The 17,735-nt window shown below is 42.9% G+C and overlaps 2 protein-coding genes across 7 annotated transcripts in view; one reads left to right on the top strand and one right to left on the bottom strand.

Annotated features, from left to right (window-relative positions):
- Positions 1-258, bottom strand: part of GPS1 (G protein pathway suppressor 1) — a 65,111-nt gene extending 64,853 nt beyond the window's left edge. The window contains exon 1 of one of the 4 annotated variants that reach the window (XM_030205190.1): positions 152-258. In XM_030205190.1, coding sequence (XP_030061050.1) covers positions 152-184 — 33 coding nt within the window. In that variant the 5' untranslated portion in view covers positions 185-258. The remainder of the gene's footprint in view (positions 1-151) is intronic. The other 3 variants (XM_030205187.1, XM_030205189.1, XM_030205188.1) reach the window with 3 other exon arrangements.
- A 114-nt stretch (positions 259-372) lies between these two features.
- Positions 373-17,735, top strand: part of RFNG (RFNG O-fucosylpeptide 3-beta-N-acetylglucosaminyltransferase) — a 58,463-nt gene continuing 41,100 nt past the window's right edge. For all 3 annotated transcript variants that reach the window (XR_003942366.1, XM_030205185.1, XM_030205184.1), the window contains exons 1-4: positions 373-514; positions 3,543-4,046; positions 4,617-4,665; positions 11,641-11,743. Coding sequence is in view for 2 of the 3 variants with exons in the window: in XM_030205185.1 (XP_030061045.1) it covers positions 3,588-4,046; positions 4,617-4,665; positions 11,641-11,743 (611 nt within the window). In the remaining variant the exon portion in view is untranslated. The remainder of the gene's footprint in view (positions 515-3,542; positions 4,047-4,616; positions 4,666-11,640; positions 11,744-17,735) is intronic.

Genomic DNA, 17,735 nt, shown 5'->3' with positions numbered 1-17,735 from the left:
CGCCCTCCGACCTAAACGTCAATAACTCCCAGGCCACGGTTTCAGAATTTTGGCTTCAGCATCTTCTCCTCCTCTCCTTCTACTTTTAGAATTTAATTACACCTAACTAGCGTTACTGGGCCTGAAAAACAAGATAACTTTCTCCTCTGACCTGTAAATTAAAAACCTGGACGGGTAGAGGCATCTCCTTCCCCAACAACTGCAACTCTCGGCATCCACATCCGGGTCAGCCCTTGTTTCCGGGTCAAAGGCCAGTCCAAGCGGCAGCACCAAGCACGTAAGATTGAGAGCTCTGGTTTAACAGACGTTGCGTGACTCTTTGGCTGTGATTGGCTGACGAGGAGGGTTTATCTAACCTCCTTGTCTCAATCAAACCTCCTTGGTTAGATTCCTTCCTTGGGCTTTGTGAGGCTCGCTGCCGGAAGTGACGCAAAGATGCCGGAAATAGTGTTTGTATGCTGTCGGAAGTGGATCACTGAGACTGAGATGAGGAGGATGCGGAGTAGTTGCCCAGGTAACTCTGGAAATAAGAAGTTTGGGATTCTACTATTAATGTTTAAAATGTTCAATAACTTAGTTTCCCCTATTATCGCCTCATCTGTATGTGGTTCCTTCTTTAGACAAATCAGACTTTTTTTTTATTGAATTTCAGAAAACATATTCAAACAAAAATAAACTTTCGCATACAGGATATAGCAATGGTTTCATACATTCCAATAACATTAAGTAGTACTAATATTTATTTATTTATTGCATTTGTATCCCACATTTTTCCACCTATTTGCAGGCTCAATGTGGCTTACAGAGTTTGGTTATGACATAATCATTCCATGATATAAGATACAATTAGTAAAGTACCAAGACTTAGGTGAGGGAAGAGCATTTAATACAAATAAGTGGAAAGTTTTACTGATGAATTTCGACAAATCAGACTTGAAGAGTACAGCTCTTCCTTGTTCAGACTTATCGGTCCAAAGTTCTGTAATACTACTACTACTACTATTTAGCATTTTTATAGCACTACAAGGCGTACGCAGCGCTGCACAAACATAGAAGAAAGACAGTCCCTGCTCAAAGAGCTTACAATCTAATAGACAAAAAATAAATAAAGTAAGCAAATCAAATCAATTAATGTGAACGGGAAGGAAGAGAAGAGGGTAGGTGGAGGCGAGTGGTTACAAGTGGTTACGAGTCAAAAGCAATGTTAAAGAGGTGGGCTTTCAGTCTAGATTTAAAGGTGGCCAAGGATGGGGCAAGACGTAGGGGCTCAGGAAGTTTATTCCAGGCGTAGGGTGCAGCGAGACAGAAGGCGCGAAGTCTGGAGTTGGCAGTAGTGGAGAAGGGAACAGATAAGAAGGATTTATCCATGGAGCGGAGTGCACGGGAAGAGGTGTAGGGAAGGAGGAGTGTGGAGAGATACTGGGGAGCAGCAGAGTGAGTACATTTATAGGTTAGTAGAAGAAGTTTGAACAGGATGCGAAAACGGATAGGGAGCCATTGAAGGGTCTTGAGGAGAGGGGTAGTACAAGTAAAGCGACCCTGGCGGAAGACGAGACGGGCAGCAGAGTTTTGAATCGACTGGAGAGGGGAGAGGTGACTAAGTGGGAGGCCAGCAAGAAGCAGATTGCAGTAGTCTAAACAAGAGGTGACAAGGGTGTGGATGAGGGTTTTGGTAGAGTGCTCGGAAAGAAAGGGGCGGATTTTACGGATGTTGTAAACAAAGAAATGACAGGTCTTGGCAATCTGCTGGATATAAGCAGAGGAGAGAGAAGAGTCAAAGATGACCCCAAGGTTTCGAGCTGAGGAGACAGGGAGAATGAGAGAGCCATCAACAGAAATAGAAAACGGGGGGAGCGGGGAGGTGGGTTTGGGGGGGAAAATGAGAAGCTCGGTTTTGGTCATATTTAATTTCAGGTGGCGTTGAGACATCCAGGCAGCAATGTCAGACAAGCACGCTGAAACTTTGGTTTGGATGCAAGGTGAGATATCAGGGGTAGAAAGGTAGATTTGGGAATCATCAGCATAGAGATGGTAGGAAAAGCCATGGGATGAGATTAATGAACCAAGGGAAGAAGTGTAGATAGAAAAGAGGAGGGGACCAAGAACAGAACCCTGAGGTACGCCAACAGGCAGAGGGATAGAAGTAGAAGAGGATCCACCAGAGTGAACACTAAAGGTGCAGAGGGAGAGGTAGGAAGAGAACCAGGAAAGGACAGAGCCCTGGAATCCAAGTGAGGACAGGGTATCGAGAAGTATGCTGTGATCGACAGTGTTAAAAGCAGCGGAAAGATCAAGAAGAATGAGGATGGAATATTGACCTCTGGATTTAGCCAGTAATAGGTCATTGGAGACTTTAGTAAGCGCAGTTTCGGTTGAGTGGAGAGGGCGAAAACCAGATTGTAATGGGTCAAGAATAGCATGTGAGGAGAGAAAATCAAGGCAGCGGCGGTGAACAGCACGCTCAAGTAATTTGGAGAGAAAAGGAAGGAGGGAGATGGGTCGGTAATTAGAGGGACAAGTAGGGTCAAGTGAAGGCTTCCCATTTACTCTGAGGTGTGAACAACCCTCTGCACGGTTTAAGTGTGATCTGAAAATCCTACTGTTTCAGCAAACATTTGATTGTTAATTTAAAAACTAATTAATATATGCTGGTAACATACTATAATTGTGTGTGCGTTTGATGAAAGTAAGCTAGTTACCTGGCTGAATTGGTTTTAAAGTTATTTTGAGATTTTTTTTTTTAATTATTAGTTGTATTACACATATGCTAATTATTGATGTTTTATGTGTGCTCCACTAAGTACTATATAATTGTGCAGTTTATAAGTTTGTTAAATATTTCTGGAAATAAGGGGTGTGGGATTCTTTGGTAGAGTATCTCTGGAAATGAGGAGTTTGGGATTCAGGGGTAGGGTATCAATGGAAATGAGTGCTGTATGCGTGCTATTTTTGTGGCTTGTAACAGAGGTGGTTATCTAATCTTCAGTACAGACAGTGTGGTGCCAGTGAGGTTTCTGTCATTCAGGTGTCATGGTGCTGAGGCTGTTTCACAACCTTGGCTGAGTACATCTTTCACAGATGTTACAAGTCGTCCCTTCATATGTGGCATCTACATTAAACTTCTGACTCCTTTCACCATAGACTGTTGAACCTCCTCTCTGCTGTGCTGCACTGTGCTTTGTGGGCAATGCTGTCAGGGAGGCAAGGTGAGATAAATGTGGGGCTTGACATTACTTTGTTTCAGAAATACTGTGATCTGTAGCTGCACAGTGCTCTATATAGGGCAGAGCTTGCAAGTGATTTGGCTCTGTCTCCCATCTGCTGGTTAGTGGGCATAACCTATTGGTTCTGGACTGGTCTGGAAAGAAAATTAATATGTAAAACCAAATTTCACTTTAAGCTAGTTGCATCCAGTACAATTGGGACTCTCTCTGTATCTTTCTGGCATGGTTTCTTGGTCTCTATTTGTACTTTTGGTACTTCAGGATCTTAAGACACTATATTCTCTCTCAAATGATGTTGTGTATAATTCATTGATTTAGGTAATGGATCATATCCAGGCCTACAGAAGATGAGCTGCCTGAAGAATGAATTTCTCATGCATGGGGCTTAGTAAGCTCTGCTTCCTGCTGTCAGTTGTTTTCTGTACTTTGATATTGCTCCTAATCCCTCAATTCCACACTCATTGGAAGTCTCGCCACTATCCACTTCCTGCTTTTAATGGTAAATGTGAAAAGAATTACACACTACGACAGCAACTCTCTTCTGAAATTATTGCACATTTTGGAGCAAATGAAAACCCAGAAAAATGGAAAGGCTATAGTCTGGACACAGGGACATCTCATCTTAAATCTGAGAGTCTTCAAACCAACACATCAAGTCCTCTTGACAGCATGCTGAAGAACTTGTCTATGTCTGTGAGCAATTCTGAGAAGGAAATATTGGAACTGAAGGAAATTTTCATTGCTGTAAAAACCACAAGGAAGTATCACAAAACACGTTTGGATCTGCTTATCAAAACCTGGATCTCGAGAGCAAAACAGCAGGTAATAAGGCCTAGCAGACGCACTCACCCCTAAATCAAATAAGCATACTCCTCTCCTTATCCATTGAAACCTAGTTCTCCCCAGCATAAAATAAAGGTAATCTCTCTGTCTGGAAACATAATTCCCCATTTACAGAATTCAGATACAGTTTTCAGTAGCTTGCCTAGATATGATGTTAAGTAATGCTCCCCTGTAGATTTAGTAGTCAATTTTCAAAGACAACTATGTGCATAATTTTCCTTTAGAAATGTTTGCTTATGCAGGTATAGAAGTTCCCCCCCCCCCCCCAGTTCTTTATTTCCCTGACTTCCCTGCATGTACTTTATGCAGACTCTGAGGAAAGCAGTTTTCAGACAAAGTCAGTTTTTCCAGAAAAATGTCTGAAAATATTAGTCACACTGTGCCATGATTTGAGTGACAGTCATACCATACTGTTGAGTGTGACATGGTTACTGAGTTCTGGCCTACCTGCTATGATGATGTGACCATCTTATCTGTCTGAAAAGCATGAGTAGTGTTTAGAAAGAACCTTTGCTGACTGTGATATGACAAATGATTTGTATTCCACAGACATATATATTCACAGATTGGGAGGATCAAGAACTGCGACAGTTGGCAGGTAAAATGTTTATATCTCATGCTAAAGGGTACGTTAATTGGTGTTGTCTCCCATTCCTCGCTAGGAGCACCTGTGTCTGTGCACTCACTGCTCTTTACACGTTTAGCTCTTTCCTTTCCTAATGTAGAATTATTATGTCTTTTCTCTTTCTTGCAGTTGGCGTTTCTCTTACTGCTACCTCCACCCTTAGTTATGGTGTTGATTTGCTAGTGTAAAGTTGAATTTGGCAATACTAATCAGTCTTTTCCAAAGACAAGCAGGTTAGTTGTATTCTCATATGTGGGTGATGTCATCTGACATCCCAGTGCGGACGCTACCTAATGTGTATTACTTAAAGTTCTAGCAGTGTCCCACCGCAGGTGGGTGTTTTCCTGCCCTATGTGTGAGCACAGGTCCATCAATCCCTTCTTTTCCGCGGAGCTAGGAGGACGCATCTTTGGGTTTCCCATTAGTTCGTTCTTCAATTTTTTTTTCAAGTGCTTTCTCATGTGGGCTTTTACCCCCTTTTACTTTGTTTTCTTCAAATATTTTAGTTTCTTCAATTTTCCCTGTTAAATCTTAGAAAGAAAACTTATTGGGCTATAAATAACTTTCTTTTTTTGTGGCTCTTTAGGCCTGATCAACAGTCCCACTGAGCTGAGGCAGGCATAGGCTGATTCAATCCATCCAGAATAGTTTGAGGAGTCTGATCTAGACCCTTCATGGGAGTCTGAGGAGGATTCACATTACTTCTTGGAGAAGGAGTCCTGTGGTTTCACTTCTGATTCCTCCCTGCTACAAGAGAGGAGTAAATCCCCACCTAAGGTTCTCTCTTTCACTGGGTTTTTTTTAAGGAGATCATGAGGCATATTTTCAAAGCACTTTGGGAGGCTAAGTTCCATAGGTTTCTATGGAACTTTGGGAGGCTAAGTGCTTTGAAAATGAGCTTGAGTGTCTACTATTCCATATAAATTGGAGACAAAGGAGAAGCCCAGGCCAAGATGCTATTGGTCTTGGACAACGAATCTCCTCCCAAGAAAGGGTCATGGTTCTGTTATATTCTATCCTGAAGGATGCACCGATGAAGAACTAAGAATCTCCCCTCTCAGCGCAGATCATACCAAAGAAGGTGGATATGCAATTTTGTATCCAAAAGGCTTCCGGATTTGAAAGGGCACAACTGCCTCACCACTCCTTGATAGTCGAATCTGCCAGGAGTTCTAGGTTTCGTTCCTGGCTCCCCCAGGTAGAGAGGCCAGGACTCTGAACTCGTTTAGGAGAAAGCTTTATCAGGCCTCAATGCTTATTTCCCGCTTCCAGACCTACCAGCTCTATACAAGCATTTACTTGAAGTCTTTGACACACAGTGCACTCAGTCTCATGGACTCTGTTCCTCAGGAGTAGGCCACAGAACTTTGCCAGTTGTCCATGAATCCGCTGGAGTACAGGACGTATTTGGCCAGGGACACCTATGACACTTTTGATATTACATGCAGGCTCTCTGCCATGGGTGTGGGGATGAGTAGACTCTCAAGCCTACGTGTCTCTGTCCTAGAACCAGCAGTTCAAGAGAGGTTAGTGGTCGTACCTTGCCAAGGTGACAAGGTGGAAGACGTCACTGACCTCATTAAGAAACTGTGACAGACACCATCCAGTCCCTTTCTCTGCAGCCTCCAACTACATCTTCCTTTATTAGGAGGTTCCCAAATGGGTCTTGGCAGAGACCCTACTACTCTGAAAGGTGTAGGCTTCCTCCACCTTCCCGTTTTGTTCAGCAGTAGGTAATGGAACTGAAGCAAGATGGAGCTATTCTGGACCTGCTGCTTTCAAATGGAGAGAATGTTTCTGACGTCAAGTTGGGAGACCATTTGGTATCTAGTGATCACAAAATGGTGTGGTTCAATATTAACACGGGTGAGAGGGCTCATTTGAGATTGAAGGTCCTGGATTTCAAAAGAACTAACTTTGTCGCGATGGGGGAATTTCTCAAGGAAGAGTTAGTTGGAAGGGAACAGCTGAAGGAAGTAGAACAGCAATGGATAAGACTGAAAAGAGCTATGTTAAAGGCAACAAACCTTTATGTTAGAAAATTACATAAAAGTAAGAGGAAAAGAAGGCCGCTCTGGTTCTCAAACGTAGTAGCTGAAAAGATAAGGGAAAGGAGGTTAGCCTTCATACATTATAAGACGACTCAGAAAGAAGAAGACAGGTGAGAATACCTGGATAAGCTCAGAGTAGCTGGAAAAACTGTCAGGAAAGTGAAACGGCAAATGGAAGAAAAGTTAGCTAATACAGTAAAACTGGGGGGTAAGGCATTTTTCAGATATGTAAGTGACAGGAGGAAGATCCATAACAGCGTGTTGAGGCTCAAAGCTGAGGGGGAGGAATATGTGGAAGATCAAGATAAAGCTGAACTGTTTAACAATTATTAAAAGCAGGAAACCGGCCAAAGAGTCGGTTGGGCCGCTGGACGAAAATGGTGTTAAAGGGGCGATCAAGGAGGACAAAGCCGTAGCGGAGAAATTAAATGAATTCTTTGCTTCGGTCTTCACCGAGGAGGATTTGGGGGGGACACCGGTGCCGGAAAGAATATTTGAAGCGGGGGAGTCGGAGAAACTAAACAAATTCTCTGTAACCTTGGAGGATGTAATGGGTCAGTTCAGCAAGCTGAAGAGTAGTAAATCACCGGGACCTGATGGTATTCATCCCAGAGTATTAATAGAACTAAAAAATGAACTTGCGGAGCTACTGTTAGAAATATGCAATCTGTCCCTAAAATCGAGTGTAATACCGGAAGACTGGAGGGTAGCCAATGTTACTCCGATTTTTAAGAAAGGTTCCAGAGGAGATCCGGGAAATTATAGACCGGTGAGTCTGACTTCGGTGCCGGGCAAGATGGTGGAGGCTATTATTAAGAATAAAATTGCAGAGCATATACAAAAACATGGACTGATGAGACAAAGTCAGCACGGATTTAGTAAAGGGAAGTCTTGCCTCACCAATCTAATGCATTTTTTTGAGGGGGTAAGCAAACATGTGGACAATGGGGAGCCGGTTGATATTGTATATCTGGATTTTCAGAAGGCGTTTGACAAAGTGCCGCACGAAAGACTCCTGAAGAAATTGCAGAGTCATGGAATCGGAGGTAGGGTATTATTATGGATTAAGAACTGGTTGAAAGATAGGAAGCAGAGAGTAGGATTGCGTGGCCAGTATTCTCAGTGGAGGAGGGTAGTTAGTGGGGTCCCGCAGGGGTCTGTGCTGGGTCCGTTGCTTTTTAATGTATTTATAAATGACCTAGAGATGGGAATAACTAGTGAGGTAATTAAATTCGCCGATGACACAAAATTATTCAGGGTCGTCAAGTCGCAGGAGGAATGTGAACGATTACAGGAGGACCTTGCGAGACTGGGAGAATGGGCGTGCAAGTGGCAGATGAAGTTCAATGTTGACAAGTGCAAAGTGATGCATGTGGGTAAGAGGAACCCGAATTATAGCTACGTCTTGCAAGGTTCCGCGTTAGGAGTTACGGATCAAGAAAGGGATCTGGGTGTCGTCGTCGATGATACGCTGAAACCTTCTGCTCAGTGTGCTGCTGCGGCTAGGAAAGCGAATAGAATGTTGGGTGTTATTAGGAAGGGTATGGAGTCCAGGTGTGCGGATGTTATAATGCCGTTGTATCGCTCCATGGTGCGACCGCACCTGGAGTATTGTGTTCAGTACTGGTCTCCGTATCTCAAAAAAGATATAGTAGAATTGGAAAAGGTACAGCGAAGGGCGACGAAAATGATAGTGGGGATGGGACGACTTTCCTATGAAGAGAGGCTGAGAAGGCTAGGGCTTTTCAGCTTGGAGAAGAGACGGCTGAGGGGAGATATGATAGAAGTGTATAAAATAATGAGTGGAATGGATCGGGTGGATGTGAAGCGACTGTTCACGCTATCCAAAAATACTAGGACTAGAGGGCATGAGTTGAAGCTACAGTGTGGTAAATTTAAAACGAATCGGAGAAAATTTTTCTTCACCCAACGTGTAATTAGACTCTGGAATTCATTGCCGGAGAACGTGGTACGGGCGGTTAGCTTGACGGAGTTTAAAAAGGGGTTAGATAGATTCCTAAAGGACAAGTCCATAGACCGCTATTAAATGGACTTGGAAAAATTCCGCATTTTTAGGTATAACTTGTCTGGAATGTTTTTACGTTTGGGGAGCGTGCCAGGTGCCCTTGACCTGGATTGGCCACTGTCGGTGACAGGATGCTGGGCTAGATGGACCTTTGGTCTTTCCCAGTATGGCACTACTTATGTACTTATGTACTTATATTTCTGCTCTGTGTTCACGGATGAAAGGCTTGGGGTAGGACTGCAGAAAACAATTGCTAAAGGGGATGGATGGATGGTAGACCAAGACCCATTCACAGAGGACTGTGTTCGTGAGGAGCTAGCTAAACTAAAAGTAGATAAAGTGATGGGACCTGTCAGTCTGACCTTGGTAGTGAGTAAACTAATGAAAATGCTTCTAAAGCGGAGGATTGTAAGGTTTCTCGAATTGAATGGAATGCAGGACCCGAGGCAGGTCTTGTCAGATGAATCTGATTGATTTTCTTCAACTGGGTGACCAAACAGTTGGACGTGGGAGGGAGGGTTGCTAGATATGGTATACTTAGATTTCAGCAAAGCCTTTAACATGGTTCCACACAGGCGACTGATAAATAAATTGAGTGCCTTCGGTATGGCGCCTAAAGTAACTGGTTAAATATTGGTTGAATGGAAGGAGACAAAGGGTAGCGGTAAATGGACCTTGATCTGAAGAAAGGGATGTTATCAGTGGAGTACTGCAGGGATCGGTCCTTGGGCCACTTCTTTTTAACGTCTTTGTGAGCGATACTGCAGAAGTACCTGTCTGGTAAGGTTTGTCTCTTTGTGGGTGATACCAAACTCTGCAATATGGTGGACACCTCGGAGGGTGTGAATGACATGAGGAAGGACCTAGCGAACCTGGAGGAATGGTCCCATGTTTGGTAACCAAGATTTAATGCTAAAAGTACAGGGTCATGCACTTGGGTCACAAGAATCTGAGAGAACAGTACAATATAGGGAGTGAAGTGCTTCTGTATACGAAGGAAGAGAAGGACTTGCGGGATGATGTGTCTGATGACCTTAAATCTTCCAAACTGGTAGAAAAATCGATAGTCAAAGCCAGAAGGATGCTTGAGTGCATAAAGAGAGGGATGACCAGCAGGAAAAAAGAGGTGATAGTTCCGTTGCATAAGTCTCTTGTGAGGCCCCATTTAGAGTACTGGGTGCAGTTCTGGAGACTGCAGCTAAGGAAAGATATAAACAGGATGGAGTCGGTCCAGAGGGCGGCTACAAAATTGGTAAGCAGCCTTGAACACATAAAATATAGGGACAGGCTTATGAACCTCACTATGTATACGCTGGAAGAGAGGAGGGAGAGAGAAGATGTGATAGAGACATTTAAATATCTCAAGGACATTAATGTACAGGAAGTGAGCCTTTTTCAACTGAAGGAAAACTCTGGAACGAGGGGGAATATGATGAAGTTAAGAGGGAATAGGCTTAGGAAGAATCTAAGAAAGTATTATTTCATGGAAAGGGTGGTGGAAGCGAGGAATGGCCTCCCAGTGGAGGTCGTGTAGTTGAGGACTGTGTCAATTTAAGAAAGTGTGGGATAAGCACGTGGGATCCCTTAGGAGAAGGAAGAGTTAGGGGTTACAGAGGATGGGCAGACTGGATGGGCCATTTGGCCCACCTCTTTGTTGCTGCTTTTAACTCCTAACCACTACTCACTTGCCCTGTCCTTTTATCCCCACCTCTTTATTCCCTTGCCTCTCAGTTGTTCTGTCTGTTTACCTGTCTTATTTAGATGGTAAGCTCTTTGAGCAGGGACTGTCTTTTTGTGTATGGTGTACAGCGCTGCGTATGCCTTGTAGCACTATAGAAATGATAAGTAGATAGATAGATCATGTTTTCTCTGTTTCTTTGTTTCTAAATAGAAAGTTAGGTATTATTAGGAAAGGAGTGTAAAACAAAAATGAAGACGTTATAATGCCTTTGTATTGCTCCATGGTGTGGCCACACTTCAAATATTATGTGCAATTCTGGCCTCTGGATCTGAAAAAAGATATAGTGGAATTAGAAAAGGTACAGAGAAGGGAGACAAAATGATAAAAGGGATGGGATGACTTCCCTATGAGGAAAGGCTAAAGCGGCTAGGGCTCTTGGAGAAAAGATGACTGATGGGAGATATGTTAGAGATCTATAAAATAATGAGTGGAGTGGAATGGGTAGATGTGAGTCGCTTGTTTAATCTTTCCAAAAAATACTATGACCTGGGGGTATGCAATGATGCTACAAAGTAGTAAATTTAAAATGAATGGGAGAAAATATTTCTTCACTCAATTTGTAATTAAACTCTGGAATTTGTTGCCAGAGATTGTAGTAAAAGCAGTTAGCTTAGTGGGTTTTAACAAAGGTTTGGATAGCTTCCTCAAAGAAAAGTCCATAAGCTATTATTAAAATGGACAGTGAAAATCCACTGCTTATTTCTAGAGTAAGCAGCATAAAATGTATTGTACTGTTTTGGGATCTTGCCTGGTACTTGTAACCTGGATTGGAAACAGGATGCTGGGCTTGATGGACCTTCCGTCTGTGCCAGTATGGCAATACTTATGTTCTTAATGCATGCCCAGGCGCTGAGATTTATCAGAACATATATGTACCCCGGAGCAAAAAGCTTGGAAAACTTATTTTTTTAGAATATTGAATAAGTTTAATGCATATTTTATGCAAATGTCCCACTGGATTTAAAACTCTTTGCTATGGTCTGCACAGCCCGTCTGTTCAGTTTTACCTTCTATTCCTCACAGGGATATTCTCGTTTTCAGTTCACTGTCTGTCTCAATAATATCAAGACTTGGAGTGTTGTAGACAAAAAGAACAAATTCTACTTATATTTTATCTTTCCAATTCCCAGGAGATCAGATGATCAATACCAACTGCTCTTCTGTGCACACCCGCCAAGCTCTCTGTTGTAAGATGGCTGTGGAATATGACAAATTCATTGAATCTTCAAAAAAGTATGTGTGAACTTTTCCTGTGCAGACCTTTCAGAGTTTACATATTGTATTATCTTGTCCCCCACCCTTCCTTTTTTGTTTTTATAGTTTTCCAATAACATTCAATTTCCAAATACTGAAAAAGGAAAATAAAATTAAGGGAAAACATATGAACAGGAGATATTAACCAACCTCGATACTCAAAAGAAGAAAAAGAGAAGAGTACAGAATCTAAATGAATCAAAGAGACATGATTCATTCCAAAATTAGGAAAATTCAGAATAAGTCTTAACAATGAACATAAGCACTATTTTACAAGTAGCTTCTCAGCCCATTATAGAGGTCAGAGTAGATACCAATACAGGCACTGGCACTTTCCTTGCTTCCAGAAAATTTTTAAGTTGGTCAGGTTTTAGAAACACACATGCCTTAGCCTCGTATGTCATAATACACTTGTATGGAAATTGTTGGAAAAACGACATACCCAGGCCACTACCAGATTTAATGGCCAAAAAAGCCTTCCACCCAAGTTGAGTAACCTTGCAAAGGTCAAAGAATATTAGAACCTTTTAACCAAGAAAATATAACTTTTTATGGTGAAAATACAATCTGAAGAAGACTCAGTTACGATTTGGGTTCCAATGCCGAAAAAAAGGTTGCTTTTGATATTACTGGGCCAGTTCCTTCCAGAAAACTGGAAAGATCAAAACTCTCCACTGACACACCATGCCTTGCCTCTTCTTGATCCAATCCTCTCCAGTTTCACTGTAGGTAGAACAATCTTCAGGGATCTGTAAGATCTCTAGAAAATATTGTTTTAGTATCTCCACAAGTGGGGAAAACTGGAGATTTAGGGAAATTAAGTAGAGGAGTGTGGTAGCCGTGTTAGTCCACTCTTAAGGTTATCAATAGAAATCAAACAAAATAAAACATGGAAAAGAAAATAAGATGAAACCTTTTTTATTGGACATAACTTAATACATTTCTTGATTAGCTTGACGAAGAAGGGCAACCTTCGAAAGCTAATCAAGAAATGTATTAAGTTATGTCCAATAAAAAAGGTATCATCTTATTTTCTTTTCCATGTTTTATTTTGTTTGATTTCTATTGATAACCTTAAGAGTGGACTAACACGGCTTCCACGCTCCTCTACTTAAGATGGAAGATACCGCATACAGCCACATGAAAAAGGGAAATTAAAAAATCACAGATTTAAATGACGTTCATAATGCTCCAAGGCTTCCAAATTCTGATGTGTTACCAATATTAGGGATCCTGAAGGAGCATGATGAACTTTTTAACCTAATCTAAACTGTCATGGATCTGGGGAAGATCTTTCCTAGGTCTTATCTATATAACCATTCAGAATAATTATGAAACAGGAGACTCTCTATCCAAGATCTATCAACATCAAGAACAAATCACATCAGATTGTACCTCTCTTAGAATTTGCGCATATGAAGTAGTCTTCAATATGGAGAAAAAAAGAAAACATTTTTTATCGAAACTCATAATTTGGTGCCTTAATTATAGTGTGAGCTCTTTTAGAACTTACCCGTACTAAGTAAAAAAAATGTTTTGCAATAAACTTTATTAATATCAATGTATATACAGGCAGAATGCAAACTTTGACCTCCAAATCACACAACTCCAACCCCCCCCCCCCCCGAAAATTTTTTTTACAAGAATAATAATAAAAGACTAATCAATATAACATGCCTCACAGTAAAAGATTGTGGGTAGCAACATCCCAAATAAATTATACACCCTGATGTCATCGAAGGCCGAACATTCATCTATACAGAGTCCGCATAAAAGGAGCCCATATGATCATATTTAATGGCGGTTAATTTTGACATCAGATAGAGATGGTCCAGTTTAGCTATCAAATGGTCTTTGTTGGGCAGTGCAGATTTTTTCCAAGCAGAGGCTAAACATAGCCGCCCGTGCAGCAGTAACCACCATATGTACCAACCGGGTAATCTCAACATCTTCTGAGGGAGAAGAGCCATTAAATAGAAAAGAGAGCATAGAAGACCCAACAGGACTTGCAAAAATTGCGCCACCATTTCCCAATGTTTCTGTACTTTTGGGCAAGTCACCATACTAAGTAATCTTCAATAGGGGAAGAAAAAAAAGAGAAAACATTTAACTAAGCTCAGAATTTGCTGCCTTAATTATAGTGGAATCATGCCTTTGATCAGACTTCCTTTACTACAGAATAAGTTTGTAGAATTTTGCAATACTATATCTTGTTCATTAATACCACTTATTTTAGGAGCTAGAATTTAGAATGTTTAAACAGTGATTGTATTAGCCACCTTATCTTTGATTATACACTTTAATGTTCTCTGTACGCTGATGCTTAAATGTTGATCTAAAGTTGACTGTACTCCACCTAGAACTTGGCGGTGCGGAAATAAATGTCAAAATTAAATTAAACTTCCGTGGGTCTCCTTCAAAGATTTCAGTTCTTTTTCCATAAATTATAGTTTCCCCTCTTGTTGCTTTAAACAGTTCGTATTATTTATTTATTTTATTTGTTGCATTTTTATCCCACATTTTACCACCAATTTGCAGACTCAATGTGGCTTACATTATGCCGTAATGGCGATCGGCATTTCCGGAATGAGAAAAACAAAGTGGTTTTGCATTAAAGTTCATAAATGATGGAGTGAATTATAGGGTAAGTTAGGCAGTCAGGTATAGAAAAGTTCATTTCCGGCATGAGAAGTAAAGTGGTAGTGCGTTAACGTTCATAGTTGACAGAGTAAATGGAGCAGTCAGGTATAGAGAGTTCAGTTTTGTCTGGTTTTGGTAGAGTTTTGTTGTCTAGTATTTAGGATGGATCATTGTGGTATGTCTTTTTGAACAGGTTGATTTTTAGTATATTGAGCTACCTGATGATGAAGTAAATTTAGAACCATCAACTAAGTTATCAAACTTTCTAGCTTCTTCCTTTCCCCGACACTTCTACTCACTGAATAGCCACAACCACACCCACTGATATTTCTCCTCCACTCGAGACAGGGTTCAGCTGCGTAGATTCTAAAGTCTGCAATGACCTGTTCCTTGCCAAATCCAAAGGTCACTATTCCATCCTTATCCTCCTCGACCTATCTGCTGCCTTTGACACCGTCAATCATAATTTACTTCTTGACACACTGTCCTCATTTGGGTTCCAGGGCTCCGTCCTCTCCTGGTTCTCCTCGTATCTTTCCCAACGCACCCTCAGAGTAGTTTCTAATGGCTCTTCTTCCACCCCCATCCCACTCTCTGTTGGGGTTCCTCAAGGATCTGTCCTTGGACCACTTCTTTTCTCGATATACACCTCTTCCCTGGGCTCGCTGATCTCATCACATGGTTTCCAGTACCATCTCTATGCCGATGACACCCAGCTCTACCTCTCCACTCCCGACATCACAGTCGAAACCCAGGCCAAAGTTTCGGCCTGCCTTTCAGACATCACCGCCTGGATGTCCAACCGGCATCTGAAACTGAACATGGCAAAGACCGAGCTCCTTGTCTTTCCACCCAAACCCTCCTCTTCCCCCACTCTCCGTCTCTGTTGACAACGCCCTCATCCTCCCCGTCTCTTCAGCCCGCAATCTCGGAGTCATTTTCGACTCCTCCCTCTCCTTCTCTGCCCATATCCAGCAGACTGCTAAGACCTGTCGCTTCTTCCTCTATAATATTAGCAAATTTCACCCATTCCTTTCTGAACAGACCACCCGAACCCTCGTCCACTCGCTCGTTACCTCTCGTATTGACTATTGCAACCTTCTCATCGCTGGCCTCCCGCTTAGCCACCTATCCCCCCTTCAATCTGTCCAAAATTCCGCCGCACGTCTTATCTACCGCGTGAACTGATACTCTCATATCACCCCTCCTCAAGTCGCTTCACTGGCTCCCGATCCGCTACCGTATACAGTTCAAGCTTCTCCTATTGACCTTCAAGTGCACTCAATCTGCAGCCCCCCATTACCTCTCTTCCCTCCTCTCCCCGTATGTTCCCACCCGTAACCTCCGCTCTCAGAACAAATCACTCCTATCTGTACCCTTCTCCACCACCGCTAACTCCAGACTCCGCCCCTTCTGCCTCGCATCACCTTATGCCTGGAACCGACTTCCCGAGCCCATACGCCATGCGCCCTCCCTGCCCATTTTCAAGTCCTTACTCAAAGCCCATCTCTTCTCCCTTGCTTTTGGTGCCTAACCACCTTCCCCATTCATGATACCTACACTGACTACATAGTTTGTTACCTTTAGATTGTAAGCTCTCTTGAGCAGGGACTGTCCTTCCCCATGTTTAAACTTGTACAGCGCTGCGTAACCCTAGTAGCGCTTTAGAAATGCTAAGTAGTAGTAGTAGTAGTAGGATTCTTTCAGTGGGTATTGAAAATTCCTGGCCCCCACCATCAAGCAGTCCTGTGGCAACCGCTTCAGTATTATGATTTGGACAGGTTCTGTGTCTCCATGTCTGGGCCTTTCGCCTGCAGAAAGGATGTTAGGAGGGTTTAGTACAGACATACATGGTACAAATAGAGGGGCATAATCAAAAGGGACGCCCAAGTTTTGCTGAGGACGTCCTTGCAAAACATCCCGATGGAGAGGCAGGGAAACCCGTTTTATCGAAACAAGATGGACCTCCATCTTTGGTTTCGATAATACGGTCGGGGACACCCAAATCCTGAAATTTAGGTCGTCCTTAGAGATGGTCATCCCTAGACTTGGTCGTTTCTGATTTTCGTCGATAATGGAAACCGAGGATGCCCATCTCAGAAATGACCAAATGCAAGCCCTTTTGTTTTGGGAGGAGCCAGCATTCGTAGTGCACTGGTCCCCCTGACATACCAGGACACCAACTGGGCACCCTAGGGGGCACTGCAGTGGACTTCATAAATTGCTCCCAGGTACATAGCTCCCTTACCTTGTGTGCTGAGCCCCCCCCCCCCCAAATCCCCCTCAAAACCCACTCCCCACAACTGTACACCACTACCATAGCCCTTATGGGCGAAGGGGGAACCTAGATGTGGGTACAGTGGGTTTCTGGTGCGTTTTGGAGGGCTCACATTTACCACCACAAGTGTAACAGGTAGGGGGGGATGGGCCTGGGTCCACCTGCCTGAAGTGCACTGCACCCACTAAAACTGCTCCAGGGACCTGCATACTGCTGTGATGGACCTGAGTATGACATTTAAGGCTGGCAAAAAATATTTTAAAAGATTTTTTTTGAGGGTGGGAGGGAGTTAGTGACCACTGGAGGAGTAAGGGGAGGTCATCCCCGATTCTCTCCGGTGGTCATCTGGTCAGTTAGGGTACCTTTTTGTGCCTTGGTCGTAAAAAAAAAACAGGACCAGGTAAAGTCGTCCCAAGTGCTCGTCAGGGACGCCCTTTTTTTCCCCCATTATGGGTCGAGGACGTCCATGTGTTAGGTACGCCCAAGCCCTGCCTTCGCTATGCCTCCCAACACTCCCCCGTGAACTTTGGTTGTCCCTGCGACGGAAAGCAGTTGGGGACGCCCAAAATCAGCTTTCGATTATACCGATTTGGGTGACCCTTTGAGAAGGACGCCCATCTTCCGATTTGTGTCAAAAGATTGGCGTCCTTCTCTTTTGAAAATGAGCCTGACAGCCTCCCACCTACAGAACAGGATGTTAGCACAGATTCACTAAACATTAAGCCTACGGCTTCCAGCTCGCCCAGATCAATCTGAAGACGCTGATCCAAGGCCCTGCCTATTGTGCTCCTTCTCAGTTTTCTCTTCTCCAAATTGAAGTGTCCTAGCCTGTTTAGTTTCTTTTTTTTTTCATAAGTGAGCCCTTCCATCTCCTTTTAACATTTTGGTTTCCCTCCTTTGTACCTTTTCTGATTCCACTGTCTCTTCTGAAATTGGATGACCAGAATTGCACACAGTACTCAAAGGGCATTGCATCATGGATCTATAAAGACCTTACGATGTTCTCCTTTTTCTTCATTCATTTCCGAATAATTCCCTAACCTTTTTGTCTTC

This window comes from Microcaecilia unicolor, chromosome 6 (genome assembly GCF_901765095.1).
Source record: "Microcaecilia unicolor chromosome 6, aMicUni1.1, whole genome shotgun sequence".
Classification (NCBI taxonomy): domain Eukaryota; kingdom Metazoa; phylum Chordata; class Amphibia; order Gymnophiona; family Siphonopidae; genus Microcaecilia; species Microcaecilia unicolor.
Note: the sequence above shows the minus strand (reverse complement) of the source record. Positions and strands in the feature narration are given on the sequence as shown.